This window comes from Phaenicophaeus curvirostris, chromosome 15 (genome assembly GCF_032191515.1).
Source record: "Phaenicophaeus curvirostris isolate KB17595 chromosome 15, BPBGC_Pcur_1.0, whole genome shotgun sequence".
In the NCBI taxonomy this organism is placed as follows: Eukaryota; Metazoa; Chordata; class Aves; order Cuculiformes; family Cuculidae; genus Phaenicophaeus; species Phaenicophaeus curvirostris.
The window spans coordinates 6,115,025-6,138,548 of record NC_091406.1 but is presented as its reverse complement, the minus strand read 5'-3'; the positions used below and the strand labels follow the sequence as shown (position 1 = coordinate 6,138,548).

The 23,524-nt window shown below is 52.1% G+C and overlaps 2 protein-coding genes across 3 annotated transcripts; one reads left to right on the top strand and one right to left on the bottom strand.

Moving 5' to 3' along the window:
• Positions 1–4,879: 4,879 nt before the first annotated feature.
• SMIM3 (small integral membrane protein 3) lies at positions 4,880–6,556 on the bottom strand. The gene is made up of 3 exons (XM_069869032.1): positions 6,413–6,556; positions 5,719–5,863; positions 4,880–5,342 (listed from the first exon to the last, which is right to left on the bottom strand). The coding sequence occupies exons 2-3, from the start codon at positions 5,860–5,862 to the stop codon at positions 4,995–4,997; spliced, it is 492 nt and encodes a 163-aa protein (XP_069725133.1). The 5' UTR covers position 5,863; positions 6,413–6,556; the 3' UTR covers positions 4,880–4,994.
• A 3,745-nt stretch (positions 6,557–10,301) lies between these two features.
• Positions 10,302–23,442, top strand: DCTN4 (dynactin subunit 4). 2 transcript variants are annotated; one of them, XM_069869043.1, is made up of 14 exons: positions 10,302–10,470; positions 12,456–12,526; positions 12,953–13,131; positions 14,059–14,102; positions 14,864–14,971; positions 15,561–15,581; positions 16,491–16,564; positions 16,849–16,961; positions 17,875–17,984; positions 19,022–19,095; positions 19,506–19,560; positions 20,054–20,161; positions 20,538–20,635; positions 21,347–23,442. In XM_069869043.1, exons 1-14 carry the CDS (start codon positions 10,336–10,338, stop codon positions 21,561–21,563), a joined length of 1,407 nt encoding a protein of 468 aa, XP_069725144.1. In that variant the 5' UTR covers positions 10,302–10,335; the 3' UTR covers positions 21,564–23,442. The 2 variants fall into 2 exon arrangements, with proteins under 2 accessions (XP_069725144.1, XP_069725145.1); XM_069869044.1 differs by lacking the exon at positions 15,561–15,581.
• Positions 23,443–23,524: the final 82 nt, after the last annotated feature.

The following is a 23,524-nucleotide window of genomic DNA, read 5'->3' as shown; positions in this document are numbered from 1 at the left end:
TCCAGTGGGTCTTTTCCAACCTAGTGATTTTATAATCCTAAACCTCCCCGCACAACTTGAGGCCATTCCCTCTCATCCTACCCCCTGTCACTTGGGAGAAGAGACCAGCACCCACCTCACCACAACCTCCTTCCAGGGGGCTGCAGGTGATGATGAGGTCTCCCCTCAGCCTCCCCAGACCAAGCAGCCCCAGTTCCCCCAGCTGCTCCCTGCAGGGTGGGAGAGGGGCTGGGCGACATCCCCACCCTCCCTAGGTGACATCCCGCTCCCCGAGCTGGGACTCGGGGAGCAGGGACCAAAGCACCCCAGCAGCATCCCTGGGATGCAGGTCTGGGGTCCCCTGCCTGCCCCTCCCGGGGCTGCGAAGTGGGGAGAAGGGTTAACAGAGCTGTTTTCCTTTGAAGCCCAGCAAATGAGCTGCTCCCAGGAGCAGGGCTGGAGCTGGATCCCTCCCAGGGGTGCTGTGGTGGGGCTGGGGGGCTGTAGCTCCACGGTGACCCCACTGTGGCCAAGGGCAGGGGATAGCTGCCCTTTAACCCTTGGTATCCCCGGGGGCAGAAGTTTCCAGGGGACTGTTTGTATACCCGAGGCATGCAAACATTTGCCCTGGGCTGACTCCAAGGGAAACAGTCGTGGGGAGGTGTAAATTCTCTGAAATCCCACCAAAAAAAAAATTTTATTTGATGAGGGAATTAATTGGCTGAGGGGGGGAGGCTGCGGTTCGAGATGGGGGTGGAAGGCAGGATGGAGTGGCAGCGGGGAGCCCCGGGGGGACCATGGGCGCAAGGATGAGGTTTGGCTTTACTAGAAAGTTAGGCCAGCCCTGCCAGGGCACTGTCACCCAGCTGGCAGCTGGAGATGCCACCAGGGAAGGGGAGCGGGGCCAGGGGCCCGGGGGAGGCTGGGAGCAATCTCCCATCTTGTGTCCTTTGCTGTCCGGAACATCATGTCCTGGGAAAGGCTGATGTTCTCTGGCTCCGAGAGCAGCCTCAGCTGGTGTGGGAGGGCTGGGGGTCCGGTACGTCCCCTCGGCACCCCGGGAGCGGATGGTGCAGAGGAGCTGTGGGTCTCTCTTGTCACAGGCAGTGTTTCCTAAAGTTTTAAACCTGCCCTGCTACCAGAGAAGTGGCTTAGTCCTGCCCTGGCACGGGTCCCTAAGTGGTGTGGGGTTCTCCTCCAGGTCCAGGCAACCCCCCCGAGATGCTCAGCTGCTTCCTGGGGACTGCCCAGAGCCCAGTACGATCCACCAACAGCCGAGCTGGCTGCAGGGGTTGGTGCTCAGGTCACCCCTCATAGATGTGGCCATGAGTGTGAGGTGGCTCCTTGCCAAAACCAGGGAGTCTGTGGGAGCCAAAACCAGGGTTTTGACCCTCCCCACTCACTTCCTAGGCTCTGGGGGACGTGGGGCCATGGGGCTGCAGCTCGTGGCCAACACGCTACTTGCACCTTGCACCCTGGAGCCAACAGACACTGGTGCGTGCCCAGCACGGTGCCAGGGCTTGAGCCAATTTCCAGGACACAGGCAGGACAGAGCTGGGGAGCCGCTCTCTGCCCCACTAATCCCTAACAGGGAAACAGCCCCCAATGTCTAATTATATCCCTGATTGCCTGCATGGGGCTTTGGTGGCTTCATGAGGTTAACAGTGGTGGCACAGCAAGGCTACGTCCCTTCCACGTGTCCCACGTGAAGGCAAAGGCTGAGTTACTCGTGATCTATGTTCTCCTAAAACTAAAACAAAAATAGGAGACCTGCTTCTCCAAGTCCCCTGTCTTTGGGTCCTGGTGCCAGATCAGCCTTAGTGGAGGTGGGGAACAGGGGAGGATTTAATGAACCGCAGTCGACGGACCCCATTTCTGCCAGTGAGCTTCCACGAGACCCTGGGCACGTCATCCAGTGTCCCCACTGTGCTGTGCTGTGCTGGAGGCAGCATGGGAGAGCTGAAAGGACTAGGAGCTCCGTCAAGACCATCTGAGGACAGCGTCCCGCTCCACCCTGCTGGATCCGGGTCCCCCACCCCAAATGGCAGGCACACTGTACAGACTGACCCTCGCACGAACCTCCCTCCCCGGTTGTTTTTCCACCAGAGCCGAGCCTGAGCCAGTCCCCGCCTGCTGCAGATGTTTGGCAGGAGTCCGGACACAGGATACCAGGCGCTTCCAGTCCCCCTCCGGCTGCTGTGCTTCCACAGACCCCAGACTCCTTAGCTGCCCCCACGCCACAGAACCAGGGTTTGCAGAGACCTCACGCCAGGCTGCAGGGCTACGGCGAGCACTGGGGACGTGAAACCAGCAGTGGGGACCACGTAGTGCTGCTGGCTGGGCTCATCCCAGAGCTGAGCGAGGAGCTTCTTCCATGCAGAGCAAAGGGGTCGGTGCCAGCAGGATGGCAGCGAGGGGCAGCAGCAGGCAGCATCACCCTGGCCGGCAGCCGCGCTGCTTTTCTTCTGGCAGCCTGGCACGGCATCAACCCCAGGCCAACCTCTGAACTTTTGTTCTAGGTGTGCAACAGGAGGCGAAAGCAAAACAAGTTCTGCCAGGCAAGAGGCCCCAGCGTTTCTGGCACCAGGCCTCCTCTGTGCTGCTGACTCCGCAGCTCCCCGAGCCCTCACCATCCTGCCCCAGCCTGTGTTGCTCCTGCTGGCACGGCCACAGCAGCCTCCCCGCTCGGAACAGTGCCCTTCAGAGTGGGACACCCTTCCCTGAGTGCCCCTGCACCCCCCAGGCTCTGGCTGTGGGTGCTGCCCCCTCTAGCACCCCCAGACAAAAGTCTTCCCCCTGCAGAAATGCCCCTGGCCCCCTGCCCCCCACTCAAAGGGGGTAGATGCACTCAGTGACCTGCTGCTGCCAAGCAAGGCGGGGAGATAAGGGGATGCCCCAGCAGCATGAGAAGACCCCCATGAGTGCTCTTATCCCAGCGGGATTTGCTTCTCTGTGAGGTCAGGGAAGGACAAGCCCACCAGACAGGATGTTTGCAATGTGCTCTCGGAGACCCCACTGCAGCCTGGAGGGCTGAGAGCAGTCTGGGACCCCATAAACCTCCCTTTGGGGCTTGTGTTTAGGTCCTGTCTCAGCAGCTGCTCCAGGCAACCCTTTCCCCACAGCGCCCAAGATGTTCGGGCTCAGCTCCTGCAGCACAGTTGCTGCTGGGGCTCCCCACAACCTTCCCGATGAGCCGCAGGGTCCACGATGCCCCATCCAGTAGGCGTAAGGCAGCCAAACCGTGTGCTTGCACCCCCAGTGCGGCTCTCATCGCTGCTCAGAGAGGAGGTGGGAACCAGAATCCTGCACCACCTCACCCCTGCCAGCATCTACCTCCCCCCTCGGCAGCCCCCGGCTCCCACCACGCTCCAGCTCCCGCCAGCGCTGGCAAGGAGGCCGTCCTGGTGGATGCTGAATCACCCCGGCACCCGCATCGCGCCTGCCTGCTGCAGCGTCACTGCTACAGCACCCACTCCCCAACGGGCAGGAAAAGGCAGTTTTCCTCGGCAAAACGCCACGAAAATGCTGCCTCAGAGCTCCACTGAAGCCAGGGACGTGGGGAGATTTGCTTATCTGGCTCAGTCCTGGAGGAGGAATTTCCAGCTTGACAGTGAACATCAGACTAAATCCATTCCCCCTTGTTTTCATGCTTTAAAAATGTCCTGGCTTCTCCCTGCTCTTCCCCCACTGCCATTTTGCTCTGTGCACTTTCTCGTTGTCACGAGCAAACCCATCTTTTTACAAGGCTTTGCAATGCCTTTCCTGGAAATGTTTGCCACTGGCTTGAAACTTCCCAGAAAACTCCAACCATCAAACAAAACCTCTCTCAGCCCCCGGCTGCTCATGACAAGGGGTTTGGGGAGGTGGGAACAGCCAGCGGGCACGGTGGCAGGGACGGGGAGGTTACATGCTTTTCCTTGCATGTTTTGCACCAAACTAGGCTTCCTTTTCAAACCACTCCAATATTTGTGGCTTCCTCCCTATTTCTCTTAGAGCGAAGCTGCTCGGCTCGGGTTCCGGGTTCCCAGCCGTAATCTCCTCCAGCTGCAGCCACCACGGGAAGGAGAAAGGGAGAAAAACAGAAATAACCCTGTTTATTTGCTTCAAATTCTGCAACTTGAGAGGGGAGGGAGAGACACAGCTCAAAACTGAAATTTGTTTCTGAGGCAGGCTAGGAATATGTGTCCACTCCTTCCCCAGCCTGGACAACCACAACCACAGCCTGCAGCTCCAGCACAGACGTTTCCACTCCCTAGGAGCTGTGTCCCTGTGCTGGGCTCCTTTCCCCAGGGAGGGAGACATTCACCCAAGGTCCTGCTTCCTTGGTAATTGCCTGCAAAGCAAACCCGATGCTGGCTATCACAGATCAAGCTGCACGGGGAGGGGATGCTGGGTTCCCAACACTGTGGGGCTGGTTGTTCTTTCCAGCAGAGAAAATGGAATTTAAACAATTCCCACAAGCATCACCGTAGTGTTTCCTCACATCCCGGACTGATTCATCTCATTATTCCTGACCTTTCTCGACGTGAGTCACCACAACACCGTTTCAGCCCCAGGACTCCTGCCACACGCCAGAGCCCAGCATGAAGCTGGTGAGCAGGAGCAATGCTGGTCACTCCAGCAGGAGAAAAGCAGTGGTCACCACTGTCGGAGTCCCCAGGGACCTTTCTTGCTCATTGTCTGATGGTCCGAGCTGCCACTGCAGCCAGATTTGGGGCTGCACCCCTGGAGCGCATGGCCATGCCTCCTGTGGGGCTGCGGCCAGCAGGATGAAAAGCTGGGCAGATACCCCAGGGGCCTCAAGCCAAGGCAGTGCAGGTGGTCAGCACGAGGAGGCTTTCTAGAGAGGCTGTGAAGTATCTTGGATCCCGCGGACAGAGCTGCACAACACACACAGACGTAGAATATAGTCTGTTTATTTCATAGCAAGGGGCAATCTAAGAGCTTCTGTTGTCCACTGCCTGGGCAGAAACCCCTCTGCTCCCCCTGCTTGCCCAGGTGAGGGGCAGGCAGCCTCACCCACCAGGGCTGGGGTGCGGTGGGACCCTCGCTATGGGCAGAAGCACCAAGTGCAGCCAGCAGGCAGGAGCTGCCCTCGCCCCTCTGCTCCATGAGACCCAGAAGAACCCAGAGCTCCACAGGGTTTTCAAACAGATCTCTGACAGAGGAGACGCTGGTGCCAGCTGCACGTCTGCTGTGCAGCTGGGACGGGCTCTGTCACCGATGCTTACAGCCAAATCTCCAAATGCACAACCAGAAGCCACATCTGTCTCGGTTTTGCCCCTTCCTTCCGAAGCATTCCAACAGCTGGGACTCCAAAGAAGAGAGAACTTTACTGTCCATTTCCACTCCTTGCTGCTTGCCTGGGAGGAGACGAGGCGCCAGCACAGGCGAGATCAGCCCGCCTGCCTCATGGGAGCGAGCTGCTTCTAGCTGGACACATCCACGAAGTCACACATCTCCCAGCTGGTGTCCAGGCCACCATCTCCCCGATGGTCCCCATGAGCTCAAAGGGTAAACAGGCGGCAGTGAGTTCACCTGGCAAGAGCCAGGTACCTAGGTGCCGACCCACCCTGGCCCCTGCGCATCCCTCCCCAGCTCTTGGGGTGCCCCATCGGGCTCTGTGAGGTCCCCGGCACAGGGTCCTATGGCTGTCCCCCCCGCCCAGCAAGCCAGCAGTCCCTCATCGCCTCCGATGCAGCCTCACACGATGCCATTGCGCGTTGGGTGAGTCCGTACCCGGTAGATAATGACGGCGGTGGCTGGGCAGAGCACCAGGGCTGTCATGATGAGGATGGTGGCCAAGATGATCAAGACGATGATCCAGACATCCAGGATGTGCTTGGGGAGGGCAGCGGCGCCCGCGGGGTCAGGGGTGTCCATCCTGCAAAGGGAGAGGCAGAGGGGCGATGGGGCAGATCCCTTCGTCCCTCCCATAGCCAGAAACCCCTCGTTGCTCTGCTCACCCCACTTGTCTCCCCAAGGAAAACCCTGTGGCCGCGTCCAGCCTCGGCCACGAGCTCCTTCAAGAGCAAAGGGCTTTGGTAAAGGCTCCTTTGAGAAGCTCCAGGATTGATAGCCTGCTTTGATGCGCCTGGATAAAAGCCCGGGAGGGGGGAAAAATAAAACCTTTCCTATTAATTGCTAGTGCTGTTAAAAGAGCTGATAAAGTGAAGCCACAACCAGGCGTCCCTCCGGTCACTCCCGAGCGGGTCGTCGGGTCACCAGGTGGGGAAACAGCGGAGCAAGCGGAGCCCGGTGCGTTTCGGGGAGCCTCGCAGCCCCCGTCCCCTCATCCTGGTGCCTCCTGCTGAGTCACGGATTTACGGCTCCACCAGCAGCAGGGCTGGGGGCTGAGGGTCCCGCTGCCTCTGCTCCCACCCTCCGTGCCCCCCGGCCCCGGGCAGGGTCCCGAGCCCAGCCCCCCCGGTACCTCCGGTGCCTCCGGTGCCGCGGCGAGAGGCAGCGCAGGGTCCCGCGGGGAGGGAGGCTCCGCCCGGGAGGGGCCGGCAGGCAGGGGAGGGGGAAAGGGAGGGGAGGGAGGACGGGGGAGGGCAGGGCAGGCAGGGACGAGGTCGTCTGTGCACCGGGAAAAAGCCCGAGCGCGTCCCAGCCCGTCCCCGCCGGGACGGGATCAAACCGTCGGGGGTCCCGTCTGAAGGGCTCAGGTGCCAGGGAGGCTGCTTCACAGCCTGGGGGCTTAATCATTTCCAGGTCAGGGTGGACGGGGGGCTAAGAAGGCTGATTGAGTCAAAGACGTCCCTGCTCGCTGCGGGGTGTTGGACTGGATGACCCTCACGGTCCCTTCATGGTCCCTTCTGGCCCCTTCCAACCCTCATTGCTCTCTACAACTACCTGAGAGGAGGTTGTGGAGAGGAGGGAGCTGGGCTCTTCTCCCAAGTGACAGGGGACAGGACGAGAGGAAATGGCCTCAAGCTCCACCAGGGGAGGTTCAGGCTTGACATTAGGAAAAAGTATTTCACGGAAAGGGTCATTGGGCACTGGCAGAGGCTGCCCAGGGAGGGGGTTGAGTCACCTTCCCTGGAGGTGTTTAAGGGAAGGGTGGATGAGGTGCTGAGGGACATGGTTTAGTGATTGATAGGAATGGTTGGACTCAATGATCTGGTGGGTCATTTCCAACCTAGTGATTCTACGATTCTGTTTCTTTGCCCCTGCCCCGTTTCCCCGCTGCCAACGGCAGGGCTCACACCCCCCCAACTTGCCAACTTGCCAACTACTGAGAGCCCCCATGAAACCCCAGCAGCGCAGCACCCCAAGGCTGATTTAGAGAGACATGGGCAGAGAGCTACTCCAGGGAGACAGCAGACCCATCCCGACAGCTGGGGACAGCGTTTCTGCTGCCTGGTGGAATATTCCACTCCACCGGTGATGCTGAAGATCGAAGCCAGCAGCCGCTATTCCCAGCTGCCCCCAGGAAGCAAGGTGGGATGCTCTGATTTTCCTGCTGGGACATAAGCCTGGTGTCACCTGCAGTGGGACCCACACACTGCACTCTTCACTCCAGCTTTTCCAGGAAACCTGCTGGATTCCTGGTGGCAGAAGTGGTTTCTCAGGCATCTCTGTCCTCCAGTGACTTCCCAAGCAGGGAGCTCCCCGCTCCCCCAGCGAGCAGCCTCCTCCCTGCTTTCCCAACAGCACATGTCCCTCTGGTTGCTGCTGTCCAAGAAAAAACACGTGGGTTTTTTATCATGAGTGGTGGCAAGAGCTTCCTCTGGAGCTGCACAGCCAAGCGAAAGGCAGAGGCCAGGCGCCGTGCAGGGGCAGATAACAGGGAACAACCCGCAACAGATGCTTGGGCAGCCTGCCCAGGAGTGAAACAGGAGAGTTTTGGTGATGCAGGCTCTGCCCTCCAGGCACACAGCACCACATGGCACCCTCACACTTCTCTGCTGATCCCACCACATGGGGATGGTGGTGTTGTCGTGACTTGTAAGGACCCATCTCAACGAACACGACGCTAAAGAGAAACCGCCTCTGGGGCATAAAGAAATCTGTCACCTTGTGGGTTCAAAAGGGAAGATTATATTTGACACAAGGAAGAAATCTTTCATAATGAGGGTGGTGAGGAACTGGCACAGGTTGCCCAGGGAAGGTGTGGCTGCCCCATCCCTGAAGGTGTTCAAGGCCAGGTTGGATGGGGCTGTGAGCAGCCTGGTCTAGTGGGAGGTGTCCCTGCCCCGGCAGAGAGGTTGGAACTGGAGGGATTTAAGGTCCCTTCCAACCCAAACTGATACAAGAAGTAGTTACTATTATAAAAAGTGGAATATTTTTTATTTAAGCTAAAGTTTCATCTAAGTAATTGTATTTTTTGAACGTTAGTGTGTCCCTCTGACAGCACGTTTTCTTTCAGACAGTGTTTTTCCAGACTCTGTTCATGCTTTGAACATGATAATGTCTTGTGTTCAGTGTGATCTGTGCTGAACAGATGCGCCTTCTCCTCTAATCACCTGTTTGCAGCCTTTCCCTGTCTCAAATGCAAGGTCAGGCAGAGCTGCAGCCGGCTCCGAATTAGCAAGACATTTGACTGTTGTGAAGTTCATAATAACATTAAAATTAGACCTTGGAAAGTAACAAAATATGCATAAGATTTCTGGTTAAGTTTATACATGTGCATGTAGGTATGAAATATATTTTGTGCCAGCTCTTGTCTCACTGCACGCAACTGACAGAGATCACTCCCTCGTGTTGCCCAGACCTGATAAAGGGTACTTGCTTCTAAAACTCCAAAACAACTCTTGAGAGAGTTTATCTGCTGGCATTTTTGGCATCATAACTTATCATACAATTACTTAGATGAAACTTAACTCTACGTTTGCTTCAATCAAAGCCATAACACTTTTTGTAAAAGTAACTGCTTCTCATATCAGCTCAGCCCTGTCCCTGCGCTGCCCAATCCCATGTCCGACCCTGTCCCCAACCCCGCCTATCCCATCCCCATCCCATTCTATTTCATACCACTCACATCCCCATCCCTGTTCTATCCCATCTCTGTCCCCATCCCATTCTATTTCATCCCCATCCTCTTCCCTGTCCCCGTCCATCCTATCACTGTTCCCATCCCGTTCCATCTCCATCCCCATTCCATCCCTGTCCAATCCCCATTCCTGTACCTATCCAGCCCATCCCCATCTCCATCTTCATCCCACTCTATTCCATCCCCATCTCCATTCCATCCCATCCCCATCTCCATTCCATCCCATCCCCTCCAATCCCCATCCCATCCCCCATCTCCATCCCATCCCATCTCCAACCCTATCCCTACCCCCATTCTATTCCATCCCCATCCCCTCCCTTGCCCATCCCTATCCCTACCCCCATTCTATTCCATCCCATCCCCATCCCTCCCCTCCCCATCCCTATCTCTACCCCATTCTATTCCAGCCCATCCCAATCCCATCCCCTATCTCCTCTCACCCATCCCCCATCCCCCATCCCCCATCCCCTATTTCCCATCCCCTATCTCCTATCCCTATCCCCTATCCCCCATCCCCTATCTCCTATCCCCATCTCCCATCCCCCATCCCCATCCCCTATCCCCTATCCCTATCCCTTATCCCTATCCCCCATCCCTATCCCCTATCCCCATCCCCTATCCATATCCCTTATCCCTATCCCCCATCCCTATCCCCTATCCCCATCCTTATCCCCTATCCCCTATCCCTATCCCTATCCCTATCCCCTATCTCTATCCCTATCCCCTATCCCTATCCCTATCCCCTATCCCTATCCCTATCCCCTATCCCTATCCCCTATCCCTATCCCCTATCCCCCATCCCCTATCCCCTATCCCTATCCTCTATCCCTATCCCCTATCCCCTATCCCTATCCCCTATCCCTATCCCCTATCCCTATCCCTATCCTCTATCCCTATCCCCTATCCCCTATCCCCTATCCCTATCCCTATCCCTATCCTCTATCCCTATCCCCTATCCCCTATCCCTATCCCTATCCTCTATCCCTATCCCCTATCCCCTATCCCTACCCCTATCCCTATCCCTATCCCTATCCCTATCCCTATCCCCTATCCCTATCCCTATCCCCTATCCCCTACCCCTACCCCTATCCCTACCCCTATCCCTATCCCTATCCCTACCCCTATCCCTATCCCTATCCCTATCCCTATCCCTATCCCTATCCCTATCCCTATCCCTATCCCTATCCCTATCCCCTATCCCCCATCCCACAGGCGGGAGGCGGTGACGCCGCAGCCCCCGCCCCTCTCTCCCCTCCCCTCCCCTCCCGCCGGGGTCACGTGGCCGGCGCGGTGACGTCAGACGCCGGCGCGGCGGCGTCGCCCGCCCCCTCTCCCCTCTCCCGCACCCCCGCGCTGCCAAGATGGCGTCGCTGCTGCAGTCGGAGCGGGTTCTGTACCTGGTGCGCGGCGAGAAGGAGATGCGGGCGCCGCTGTCGCAGCTCTACTTCTGCCGCTACTGCAGCGAGCTCCGCTCCCTGGAGTGCGTCTCGCACGAGGTAACGGCGGCCCGGCCGACGCCCCGGCCGGCCGGCTGGGCGGGACGCGGCCCGCTCCGCCCGCGCCCATTGGGTGGCGCCGCTGGCGGCGGGCGGCGATTGGCTGCGGCGGCTGCGGCCGGAGGCGGCTTCGCTCCCCCAGCCCCGCACGGGGCCCGGCCGGGGCAGCGGGGATCCCCTCCATGGAACCCCGGGGGGGACAAATCCCGCCTCCCATAGACACATCCCCCTCCCACGCGCACATCCCTCCTGAGCCCGGGGACCCCCACGTCTTCCACGGGGGCCAGACGAGGTGATGGAGACCCCCCTCACCCCTTTACGGAGCCCAGCAGAGGGAGGCAAAGGCCCTCTCCCACACACACATTTCTCTCCTGTCATGGGAAGGGGGTACGCTCACCCCCAGCCCTTCCAGAGGGCCTGGCTAGGGTGGCGGGTATCCCTCACCCCTCTATGGAGTCCTGCTGGGGGAAAAAAGCTCCACTCTCATGCACACATCCCGCTTTGGCCTGAGAAAGAGAGACCCCCAGCCCTTCCACAGGGCATGGGTGGGGTAGTGGAGATGCCCCCGCCCTTCTGTGGAGCTTAGCAAGGGGGACAAATCTCCTCTCCCACGTACACATTTCCCCATCGTACTGGGAAGGGGTAACATCCACTGTCCCACCTCCTCCCACGGGGCATGGTTGGGGGCGGTGGGGCCCACCCATGATGTACAAGGCCCCCCCTCACACACATCCACCTTGGGCCCAGGAAAGGGGGCAGGGACACCCACCACCCCGAGCTTTCCATGGGGCCCAGCCTGGATGAAGACCAAGCAGGGCCAGGAGCTCCTGCAGTGTTCCTGGGCTCAGTCCGATGCTGTCTCACGGGGGAGAGCTGCTCTCGGGTGGGCCTAGGGCTTGCCAGGCTCACTGGATGAGCTGGCATTCACTGAGCTTGCTGTCCCAGTGAGAAGCCTCAGGCCTTCTGGCAAGGTGGCGTGCTGAGGCCAGAGAGCATCATACTTGTTTTGAGAATGAAGTCAGGGTTCAGGCTGTTTGGCATGAGTTTATTTTCACCTGGACAAGCTTTTTCCCGATGTTGAATAGTAGGATTTCTACCGTGAAGGTTTTATTCTTTGTCTAGGAATGGCTGGAACCCTAAGCTGCAGTTTATCATCAGTCAGGATGGATGATAATCTGCTGGTGCTTGGGGGCCTGCTGGGAGCACTGATTGTGTGCAGAGCAGAGTGTGGGCAAGCCTTGATTCTAGAGCTGCCATGTGACTTCACAAGTGGTCAAAATGAAATTGGTAAAATTAGTTTTGTGGAAGCGAATTAAGAAAGTAGATTAGAAAAGCCTTGAAAGAGTGACTGTGCAATCCAGATCTCAGAAAAGTATCCCTTCAGAAGTATCAAAGCCTTTGAAAAACAGAAGATAGATTTGTCATCTAGCTGCAACTGTCATGGGTTCTTCATAGTGTGACAAGTACAGTGAAGGGCATTTCAATGTTTAATACTAAGTTTGCTTTCCTTTCAGGAAGGGGACTTCCTTCTTGCTGTTGTTTTAATTAACAAAATTAGTTTCTGATTGCTGACAGATAGAAAATGTTTTCTGAAATGTACGGATTTCTGATTAGTGTAAGTACAGGGGAAGAATAAACATAGACTACTTTCGTGTGTTAAAACCTGCTGGTAAAGCTGCAAAATGAAATCCCGGTAACCTCAAAAGGTCAATACCCAGTTGTCCTCCCGCTTTCTAGGTGTAATAGTTTAATCTGTCTTGACAGAAGAAACTTTTTACTTTTGTTATTAAAGATCAAAATTTGACTGAAATGGGCTGAGATTTCAGATATTAGGAAAATGTCTCAAGTCTTTACTGATTTCTACCTGGCTATTGCCAAGCACAAGGCCTTGTTAAATGCATGGCAGAGTTTCAGGCTGCTGCCAGCATGCTGTCTAGACAAACGCATGCCAGAAAGTGTGATGTGACCACTCTCTTCTTCATCAGGTGGACTCTCACTACTGCCCCAGCTGCCTGGAAAACATGCCTTCAGCTGAAGCCAAGCTGAAAAAGAATAGGTAAGGTCACTCTGGCTTTTCTCCAAGACACCCTATTTCAGACAGCTCCTTCTTTAATCAACACCTGACACTGTGTATCTGATATCCTCTTAAAAAATTGTGTTGCTTCTTGTTACCTGTTAGTCACTTTTGGGGAATAAGTGTCTTTCCTTGATGTATCACTTGCTCTTCTTGTTCAGTATTTTTGATGATGTGCTCTCATAATAGAAAGAGTTTATTGGTATCATCTATTTCTCCCTATTACCATTCTTCTGTTGACTCTGGTCCCATCCTGTTTCTGTTGATGGCTCTGTTGCCCATTTTCCCTAATGCTGTTGTATGGGATGAAAAGGTCTGTTGGTTTAACCTTGATTTGCTTGTTGAGAGCGTTGTCCTTGGCCTGGGATCTTGGTCAGAGCGCTGTCTTACAGACTTTCCTCTTTACAGATGCGCTAACTGCTTTGACTGCCCCTGCTGCATGCACACCCTTTCCACTCGGGCCACGAGCATTCCTTCACCGCTCCCTGATGACCCGGCCAAGACTACCATGAAGAAGGCTTATTACCTGGCCTGTGGATTTTGCCGCTGGACTTCCCGGGATGTGGGCATGGCAGACAAATCTGTTGGTAAGTGACAGTCAAAGTCTGAAGGCTGAGTAACAGTAGGAACCCAGTATGTATTTTGAAGGTAACAGATAATCAAATTAGTTTCTGGCTGTATAATATATGTAATAGCTGTCCAGGCTTTGAGTCACAGTTGGAAATTCACAGGAAAATGGTTTGTTGCTGACATCTTGTCGTGGAATGTGTGACCCCCTTCCATGCTCATGTTACCCGACTAGTGAGAAAACTGTCAGATGAGGGTTTTTTTTAGGTGGTGCAATCTCCCCACAGTTGAGATCTTGTTTGCCTACTTTCATGGACTTTGAAGTCCCTCCGTCTGACAGCATAAACATCTAACTTATTTCCTGTCACTTTTGTTCACTTAGGTTTATTCTAGAGTTGTTTGTCAGTGTTAGTACTTTGTTTTTCTCTTTACAACAGCACTGAAACAAAGCTTTCATCTATTTCTTGGTGCGTAAGACATGCAGAACATACGTGTCAGGCTCCAGAAATGGGGCTGAGTAAACCAAGCAGATCTTCCGACTTCCAGTGTTGATGTGCCTGAAGACTGGGAGCTGGAGGTTCAGAGTCATGGGCAGCCAGTATAGGAGCCTATACCTCCTGTAGGAGGAGGAGGGCAGCCAGTATAGGAGCCTGTACCTGCTGCTGAAGAGGCTCTTGGATGCTGTTCTGAGTACTTCTCCAACAGCATTTGTGTAAAAACACAATGTAAAAGGTGGTGAAGCTCCTTCAGCCCAAACTTGCCTGTGAAAACCTCCGAGATGTATATTTGTGCAGGCATGAACATTAAGAATTGCAATGGTAAGCATAGCAAAAATAGGGAATGTCATATTTCATGAGTAAGACCGAGATGGTTGAGTGGTAGATGAGATTTCTCTGTGGAGTCTGAAAACCTTCTCCTGAGGACTGTGTTTTTTCTTTCTCTTGCAGCTAGTGGTGGCTGGCAGGAGCCGGAGAATCCTAACACACAGAGGGTGAGTGAAGAAGGCCATGCTTAGGCTGAGACACATCAGCTTGAAAGAGCTGTTAGAGGCGCCAGGCCTTCTGAAGCAGTTTTTCTGCCTTTATATAATCATTCAGATACCAAATCAAGTTCCTAATCTCCACATTGACTGAATTCAATGGAAGGATGGCCTCTTAGAGGCTCTCGTGTGGATACCACAGTATAAAATCTCCTTTTCAGAAGAAACTCAGTTGAAAACATCGTATCTAATAGTGCTGTTAAAATAACACCAAAAAATATGCTGTGTATATATGAAAAAAGGGCTGTTTTCCAATCAAGAGTGTTTCTAGGATCTGGAAAACAGAACTGCATCTTTACTACCCTTCCCTGTCACCATTTAGGGCTCTACACTGAATGTGATCAGCCTTGGGCTGGGGAAAGGTGCTGTTTGCTCTACTAATCCAAATTGCTTGGGTTTGGCCACCAACAATTGCTTCGTTACTTTGTCCCATCGTGGCAAATGCATGAACAAAGTCTCAGGTGCCTAACTGCAAAGTGAGAACTGGACACTGCTCTCTGACGGGCACCATTCCCAAAGGAGGGTCAGTTTGTCACCCACAGTATGGGTTAAGAGGCATGCCGGCTCCTTTAAGGTATATCCTTCAAGATACAGCTAGTATTGGAACAGAGTGAAACAAGTAGCAGGAACTCTAGCTTGTTTGTGAGCAAATAGCAGCTGATCTGGCATTTGTTCCCCATTCATTGGATTTCTGTTCCTTTTTTTCCCTCCAGATTAACAAGCTGGTTGAGTACTACCAGCAGTTGGCTCAGAAGGAGAAGATTGAGCGGGACCGGAAGAAGCTGGTGCGACGCCGAAACTACTTGCCCCTGGCCTTTTCGGTGAGCTGGGAGTGCTGTGATCGCAGAGCAGGAGAAGTGATGCACAACAGCCTCTGTGTGGAAAATTAGATAGTTGGTAGCACAGTAGGGCTACTCAACCTTTTTTTCTTGATGAGACCAACGTGAAGAAAATGTGGTAGGGCACATGAGTATCTTTAGGGATGAGTAGTTTTACAGCCATTATTGTGTACTACATTGCCTCTCTCTGTGTTTGTCCTCTTGGATAATGCCAGGAGGGTTTATACTTGCCCTTGTGATCCAGCAGTGAAATGCACTGCAGCCACAGTCATGGTATCAGTGGTAGCTTTTTCTCAGGACAGTTTCATACCACAGCTCAGTAACAGATTGGGATCGTCTGGCACTTTCTTGCATGAAGTCTCAATGTAAATTAACCTTAAGACTTGGATGTGGCCTGAATGACTTGTTTATTGTAACTGGCAGGCAAAAGCTTGCTTCATTTACCTGGATGACTCTGCATATGCTTGCTACTTCTCGATTAACTGTGCTTGCTCTGTGCCCTTGCTTGTGTCTTATGGCTGCATTTTTTGTCTCCGTTGCTACCTGCTGCTATTTTGGGGGCTCTCCACAGCAACACACTATACACGTAGTGGTAAGTCTTTTCACAGTTTCTGATGGTGTTAAAGCTGTCATGGTACCAACTGAAGGGCAGTAACAGATCCTACTCTTCACCTTGATTCAGGGCCTCTGTCTTGGATGTGCTTAGAACAAAGGCACTGAGGAAAGATAGTTAGAAGGTAACATTTGTTACCAAAAGTATTTGTTGGACAGGGCAGTGGCTTTGGGTAAGTAACCTGCACTTGAATCAAAAGTAGTTTTCTTCACAAATCTTCGATGAGACACAGCCGTCTGTCAGCCTGAGCCAAATGGCACTGACTTTAATCTTCCGATCCTTGAAAAGTCACTAGAGTAGGCTGATGCTCACATCTCTCATTTGGTGAGAATTCAGGTTTTTGGTCCTGTCCAGAAGGAAGCTTCCTGCCTTGAGACACCCTGTGTATAGGAGAAGCTCAGCTGTTCCTTCTAGTTGGTAGTGCCTGGCAAGCGAGACCTGTAGGTAGCCAGACTTGTAGACTGGACTTCCCAGCTGCTTCTGCTACTGCTACAAAGCATTTCAGGTGGATGTAGACCCATGTTGACCCATTTTTTTTGGCAGCTGAGCTCTCTTTCTCCGTGACTTGACATACGGTTGCTCTGAAGAGAAGATCAAGGGAAAAATGTGTCAGTAGTGCAGGCTGATGATGCAAGAAAGAGCATAAGCTTTATAATCAGTAGCTACATCTGTCTCTCCCTGCCTGCAGTGCAGTGGTAATTGTTTTCTCCTTACTAACAGTTTGAGCAGAAAAAAAATTCTTGGGAAGCATTGAATACCTTTCCCTTTTTGCTTTCCTTTGCTTGTCTCCCTATGCTTGTCATGCAGCTCAAAGGATGAGTTTGCAGTAGGTCTTTTTGTTGTGGCTGGAAGTAGATCTGAAGCTGACAGTTGCTTTTTTCATTACAGGACAAATACGGCTTGGGAACCAGGCTTCAACGCCAGAGGCCTGGAGCTCCAATCAGTGCCCTCGCTGGACTCTCGTGAGTGTCAGGGTTGGGGTGAACACAGCAGATAGCAGTGAAAGGAGCTTTCTTCTTTGGAGCATTAGAGAGATGTCAAATCCACCAGCATCTCTGTGCAGCAGCTCCAGATTGTTTGCTTTTTCCTGATAGAAACAAGTGACTGCTGACATTCCTGTGCAGTTACTGTTGTCTTGCAATCTCAGCTCTTGCTGCCTTATGCGTTATAATGCACTTGCTGCTATTGCTATCTTTTGGTGCGGGTGTGCCATACTTTATCTGAGTTGTCCCTCACTTTGCTTCAGGCTGAAAGAAGGAGAGGACCAGAAGGAGATCAAGATTGAGCCAGCTGATGCAGTGGAAGAGGTGGAACCTCTTCCTGAAGATTACTACACAAGACCAATCAATCTGACAGAAGGTAACGCCTTAAAATTGTGTCACGTTTTGCCCTGGCCTTTTATAACGTGAGCAGTGCCTGGAAACTTGTCAGTGGGGTTCCTAGTGGTCTGAGCTTTTAGTAATTTTTATGCTGGGATTGAAATGGTCAGAATATTGGGATTTTTAAAATGGTAACTTTGAATACAGCCTCAGCTTCATGTTGCCCATGTCAGCTCATAGCCAAAGGCGTCAGACCTCTTAACAGCTGTTCCATTTTCTTGCTGACCTTAATTTCTCTGTGTGTGAAGTGTTAGCTTTTGGGTGGAGAAAAGAGCTGATGTCTTTTTTCAAATAATAGCAGGAAATAACAGATCAGGGCACTGGGTAACAGTGAGGAGGCTGTTATTGGGGAGAAGCACATAAGAAGTTGTCTGCTGGAGTTGCTTGCTCCAGGAACTATTTAATCTCGAATTCTGTGCATGAGTCCAAGTTGTGCGAACTCCTTGCTGAGAATCTGTATAGTGTCCTCGTGCAGCACCCAGCTGTGAGGGTGACAGAGCTATGAAAACCAATTTGCCCTTTGTAGGGAAAGAACTTATTTTCTAGATTACTACAAAATTCTGTTTCCACCCCCAGCTGAGCATGGAATAGAAATCAGGGTCCCTTGTTTCTCCTGGGCTGGCACTGGTGTTACTTCTAGCATTGCTGTGCGCAGTCAGGGCAGCCCTTTATACAATTCTTACCTTCCATTTATCCACTGCTAGAAACAGAGATGCTTGCCAGTGGCTTCTGAGTTATTGGGTGCAGGTGAAGTTAAGTTACTTAGACTGTAGCATGTTTGCACGCAGTGCACGGCATGCTTGCTCTTAGACCAGTGCATTTATACAATACAGCTCAAGTTTCAGTGCCAGATTGAGACGTGAATTTGGTTTTGCTTTGTGTTGTGCACCCAGTGACGACTCTGCATCAGCGTCTGCTGCAGCCTGACTTCCAGCCGATCTGTGCTTCCCAGCTCTACCCACGTCATAAGCACCTCCTGATCAAACGTTCGCTGCGCTGTCGGGTACGTAATTAAATACAAAAAAGCACTTTTTCTAAGCTTACAGAGGTTGGATTGTGGGAACTATGTTGTGTATTTCTTTGCTCAAATGCCTCTGGTTGTTGAAAGTTCTCAACCAAATTAGTGGTAACAGCACTAGGAAATCATAGAATCGGAGCTGAAATGAGGGAGGCTGTTGTGTCTCTGACGTGATGAGGACTGTGAAAGGCGGCCAGCATTGTCAAAGTTGCATGAAGAAACAAAGGTGGCTTTGCGTAAGAGTCTGTGTGCTCTGCCTGGCCACGAAATCAGAAATGGCTGCCAGCACAGTCAGAATTAAAAAACTTCTGTTGTTACTAAAGACAAAAATCAAGTCAGCAAACAAAATATTAGTGGGAGGCTGTGCAGAATGCTGAAGATGTCCTTAGAGTGAAGGCAGAAAGAGGATATTCCAGAGAAGAAAAGCAAAGAGCTGGGAAGCAAAGACAGGCAAAAATTAAATCCAAATTCTGCTCTTAGCTTGCCAAATAGTCTTCTAAAAGTTGCTTGCTTTCTCTGTGAAGCAGGATTCTTTACATAGTTCCCAGTGTAATAGGGCAATATTCTTGTAAGTATTGAAGGTGCTGAATGTTTTGCAAATGGAGGATATTTTCTCAGAAATAAGTAATGTCAGGCTGAGCCTGTATATGAAGGAGTAGCCTGTGAGGAGATCGGTCTTGGGTTCCAGCCATTTGGTTTTCTTAACAGGTTGTGGAGCGTAAGTCAAAGGGCTTGCAGCTATTTATGTCTTCTTCCTGCTGCAGTCAGTGAGCGTCCAAGTGTGTTTAAGCTTGGTTCCAACTCTTGTGTTTCTGAGATTGCACTGGTAGTGCTGGGTATGACATTGTTGGAGTGTCAGTAACTCAGCAGCTGTGACTGCACACACCCCAAGGTAGTTTTTATGCACACTGTGCTAGAGGCCAGTAACGTCATGCTTTCTGGCACAGTGCTTGTAGCTCTGATTCTTCGCTGTGTGATTGGATGCTGTCTTTTGATGCTGACTGGAATACCTTTGTGTCTAGAAATGTGAACATAACCTGAGCAAACCAGAATTCAATCCGACATCTATCAAATTCAAGATCCAGCTGGTTGCTGTGTAAGTAAGAGATGGAGACTGGGGAGAACAACTGCCTATCTGTGCTTAGTTAATGCCTGCTGTTTTATTTTTGTTTGCATTCTTGATTTGTATGGTTGCATTATCTCTCAGGATGGTGTAATCCCCTTTTAAAATATATTTAGCTTATCTGTGATGGGTTTGCTTCCTGAAGTTTGCTGAAGATGTTAGCAGTTTGAACAAGCACTGTGTGCTGGTGCCCGTCCCACATGGTGGCAGGAGTTTGTAGGATTAGGCTTGTACAGCAAAAGGACACTTCATTTTTCTTTTAATGTGAGATAAGCTTAATAGCATTGAATGAGTTGGTTGGGTGTCTATGAATACATCCCTCTATTCAGAAGTAAGCACAGCAGCACAGTCCCTCATGGTCACTTGTTTTGTTCTTGTTGTAGTAACTACATCCCCGAAGTGAGAATCATGTCCATTCCCAACCTGCGCTACATGAAGGTCAGTAGTTCTTTTTCAGAAATATCTTAGGGTGAGACACTACTGGGAGATGTGGATGTGGGATCTTCCTGGCAGATGATGTGGTGTGGTGGCTGTTCCCCAAGGGCTTAGCTCACTCTGTTTAGAGAGGGTGCAGGGAATTAAGGGAGTGGTCAGAATAACACTGCATGTACTTGTCACTGCAGGAGTAGACTACTGTGCAGTGTGATGTCTGGTATCACAAGTCCACGCCAATATCAGAAGAATAAAAGGTGTGGAGTTGAGATCTTGTCTGGATTCCAAAGATATATATTTCTTGTATCCAGAAGGAATGCTGCATGCCACTGACACCTTTCTTACGGGCTGGGGGTGTTTGCTATCCGTTCCTTAGTGGGGCGGATGTGTGATGCAAATTCTGGAGATGTTGATCAGTCACAGAAGATGGAGGCTGTAACAGTAATGATGTATTTTTAGAGTGATTGCTTCTTGAACTGTGATTCCTGAATCTCCCCAGGAGAGCCAGGTCCTTCTGACTCTGACTAATCCAGTGGAGAATATCACACACGTAACCCTGCTGGAGTGCGAGGAGGGAGACCCTGACAACATCAACAGCACTGCTAAGGTAGGGTACCATCCTGCCATGTGAGCCCAAGCCCCTGCTGAGGCTTTCTGCTCCCATTTATCCTTCCACAGGTCACATCTTTCATAGGTGCTTCAGTCCCTGATGACTGTGTTACATTTTCCTCCTTGGAGATTAAACGATGGTCTCCAATGTAAGCATCAGCTTGTAAAGTATCTTGAAATTGTGTCCAGTCTTTGAGATCCAGAAACACACAATTTCACTGCTCGAGTGGTAACCAAGCTGGTACCAGAACAGAGGAAACACGAGGATGAATCACTTCTCTGTTAAACCATAGTAAAGGGGAGGGCTCACTCCTGCTCACAGGGTGGGTGGTGATCAGTGCTGAAAGGCTTCTTCCCTTCGTGCTCTGTTCCAGGTGGTGGTTCCTCCCAAGGAGCTTATTCTGGCTGGCAAAGATGCTGCGGCAGAGTATGATGAACTGGCAGAGCCTCAAGACTTCCAGGATGACCCTGAGTGAGTGGTGGGGATTCTGCCCATTAAATCCTTGGCACTTCAACAAAGTAACTTCCTTTCCTCACTGTCTTCAGCATTCTTGGTTTGGTTTTGGGTTTTTTTTCTTAAGGTTTTCTTGGGGAGGAGGATTGGTTTGGGGAGGGGAGACCGGTATCAGCAATTTAAATCTTTCTGCTTGTGGTTTGAACTATTGAGGAGAGACATGTTTGTTCCCTTGGAGGCAAGGTGTGCTCTTACGGACAGTGAGTTATAGGTGGAGGTGCTAAGTCTCTCCAGGAATGCTCTGTGCGATCCTGTCCTTTGCAAGCAGGGGGTTCGTGGTAGCAGTGAGAACTACACAGCAGGGTGTGCGACAGTTGCCTCCAGCTTTCCAAATGGAATGCGTTACAGAGCAACTTGAGCTATTTCCAATGGCCCTTCCCTGCTGCACAGCTGGGTGCATGACGGCTGTGGCCAAATCAGGCCTGTTCTGTTTGACAGATGTGCCAGCAGCTGCCAGTGTTCTGATCCTGAGGCAGGAGGGGCTGTGGGACCCCTGCAAAAATAGCAGCATGGAGCAAGCTGCAAAGCACAGCGGCTGCTCTAGCAGGACATATTCAGCCCACAGGCCGTAAACTGAGCATCTCTCTTATGTAGTGTCAGAATAAATCTTTCGGAACAATTGGTTGAGAACTTGGCTGACCCAGCCTTCTTTTGTTTTCTGCCTTGCAGCGTTATTGCCTTCAGAAAAGCCAATAAGGTAGGAGTTTTCATCAAGGTCACCCCACAGAAAGAAGAGGGCGAAGTGACCGTGAGTTTCAAGATGAAGCACGAGTTTAAAAACCTCACAGCTCCAATCCGTCCCAACGATGATGGCGATCATAGTAGCTCGGAGGTCATCTGGCTCACCCATCACGTGGAGCTAAGCCTCGGTCCGGTGCTGCCGTAAACGCTTCCAACGCTCGTGCCCCGACGACTGGCTGCAGGATGGACTGTCACAGGGAAGGAAGCAGCTGGTGGAACGTTCTGTGAGAGCTCTTTTGTGATGTGTGGGTGTGTGCCACGGGCCCCAGCCAGGCTGCCAGGAGGTGGCTGAGGATGCTTTGGGATGGTTTGTTCTCTCTCCTCTTGTTGTAGTGCCCACTAACTGCCGCTCTGCTTCCCCACGCCAACACAGGTTGGTTGAACTTGGAGCACGTGTTTCAGCACAGAGGAAGATCTGGCTTTCTCCACTCTTGCACTACACCTGTCTAGATTTGTTTTTTTCAATAGAAAAGAACCCATATTAGTTTTGCTTCATGTCATCCCTGATGTTAACTACTCAATAGTGAACAACTTTCTCACAGAGCTATGCCCTGCCTGAACAAACGGGGTGGCCGTGTCCAATGCATTATCAGCAAGCATTTGGCAGCCACATGGTGATTTCTTTTCTTGGTTTTCTGCTTCCTTGCAGGATACCTCAGCTGTGGGAGACTGGGATGTACAGCCCTACCACTCTGGCATGTGTAGCTTGCTTAGCGGAGGTGACAGATCTGTTTTCACGTGGGAAATGATCAATTTAAACTCAAAATGTAGTGTAGTGTTCATGGCTCTGGCTGGCGACTGAGCCCGCTGTCATCCCGTGGTGTTGCGGGTGGATGTGTTAGCGTAGTGTGCGTTGAGCTAGGAATTTGGGTTCTGCTGCAGCTCTTGACTGAGGCAGGGGTGCTCTGGAGAAGCTGCCTGGCAATCGTCAGATCAACAGACGTGTTAATAGGAGTAGCAATCGGAGTATGAAACTGGAACAGTGACATTTAGGTCTGATAAATATAAACCTAGAGGCTGTTGGAGTTTATACCTTGTATTTTCCCAGTTAGGGTGGGAAGGAGGTAGATATAAAGGTGGACAGACGGTTAGTTAGACGTTAACTAGGATACGCTGTACCATAAGTTATTTGATCTGGGGTGTCATTTGGCTGTAGTCCAAGATATAATCAGTAATTAAGGGCGGTGTCTCTAGGATACTGAGTGCCAGTAACAGCAGTGGCTTTAGTGCAAGGGGGCGAGATCACTCTTCCTGCAGAGCATTCCCTATTCAGACATCAACCTTCATTAAACATTTCTGAGGGGCTGTGCGCTGTTGTGCTTGGAAAGGCTTGAATACCAGCCAGCCGCATTGCTGAGACACTTGTGCCATGGTTCTGCCAGCCTGGAGCTGCAAATCCTCTGCACAGGAGGGCGGGATGCAGCTGCCTGCTCTCCAGAGGAGAGAAAGCGCGAGAAATCTGCCTTGTTGTGCCTGGCAGGACGCGTGCCTTTCAGCCTGGATCCCGCGGCGAGGCACCACGTGCACAACGTGGCGTGGGTTGCACGCAGATGTGCAGCATGAGTTTGAGACTTGTAGTGTATAGTTCTTGTCTAGTGCTAGCGCCTGCTATGGCTTTACCTGTCTGGATAGCAAAGCACTTAACCTTGGGCCGTGACTTCTCCTCCAGTAGCCAAAATAACTTCTACACGTGCAACACTAACGTGGAAAAGAGCCTGCCAGGGACGAGCCGCCGGCTGACTGAGACCTCGAGCTGCTGCATGGGGTCCTGCTGGGCTGTGGCTGCAGTCCTGCTCCTGAATGCTCGCTTCCTCACTGAAAACGAAAAGGTGCATTGATTTAGGATATTCTGAGTGGTCTAATTAGCTCGTTATCCCCCCCCTGCCCCTGTAGGTGCTTGTATGCAATAGGAAAGGTGTCCTTGCATCTGTCCCTGCTCCCTGGAGCACTTGTCACTCCCTCTGACTGTTGCCTTACTGCTTGACGTCGTGTAGTGACCTTCAATAAAGCAAACGTGGCTCTCAGAGTCTTTGTGCTTTCTTAACTGCGGTTCATTAATAGTTATTAAGAAAAAAACAATTGAGCCTTTTCTCCCCCCCGTCACTG

Coding starts and splice junctions, on each gene's coding strand:
- DCTN4 (XM_069869043.1), top strand. CDS start 10,336: ATGGCGTCGCTGCTGCAGTCGGAGCGGGTTCTGTACCTGGTGCGCGGC. Junction 12,527..12,952: donor GCCAAGCTGAAAAAGAATAG/GTAAGGTCACTC, acceptor TCCTCTTTACAG/ATGCGCTAACTGCTTTGACT. Junction 14,972..15,560: donor ACTTGCCCCTGGCCTTTTCG/GTGAGCTGGGAG, acceptor GGCTCTCCACAG/CAACACACTATACACGTAGT.
- SMIM3 (XM_069869032.1), bottom strand. CDS start 5,862: ATGGACACCCCTGACCCCGCGGGCGCCGCTGCCCTCCCCAAGCACATC. Junction 5,343..5,718: donor CCGCCGTCATTATCTACCGG/GTACGGACTCAC, acceptor GTCTCCTCCCAG/GCAAGCAGCAAGGAGTGGAA.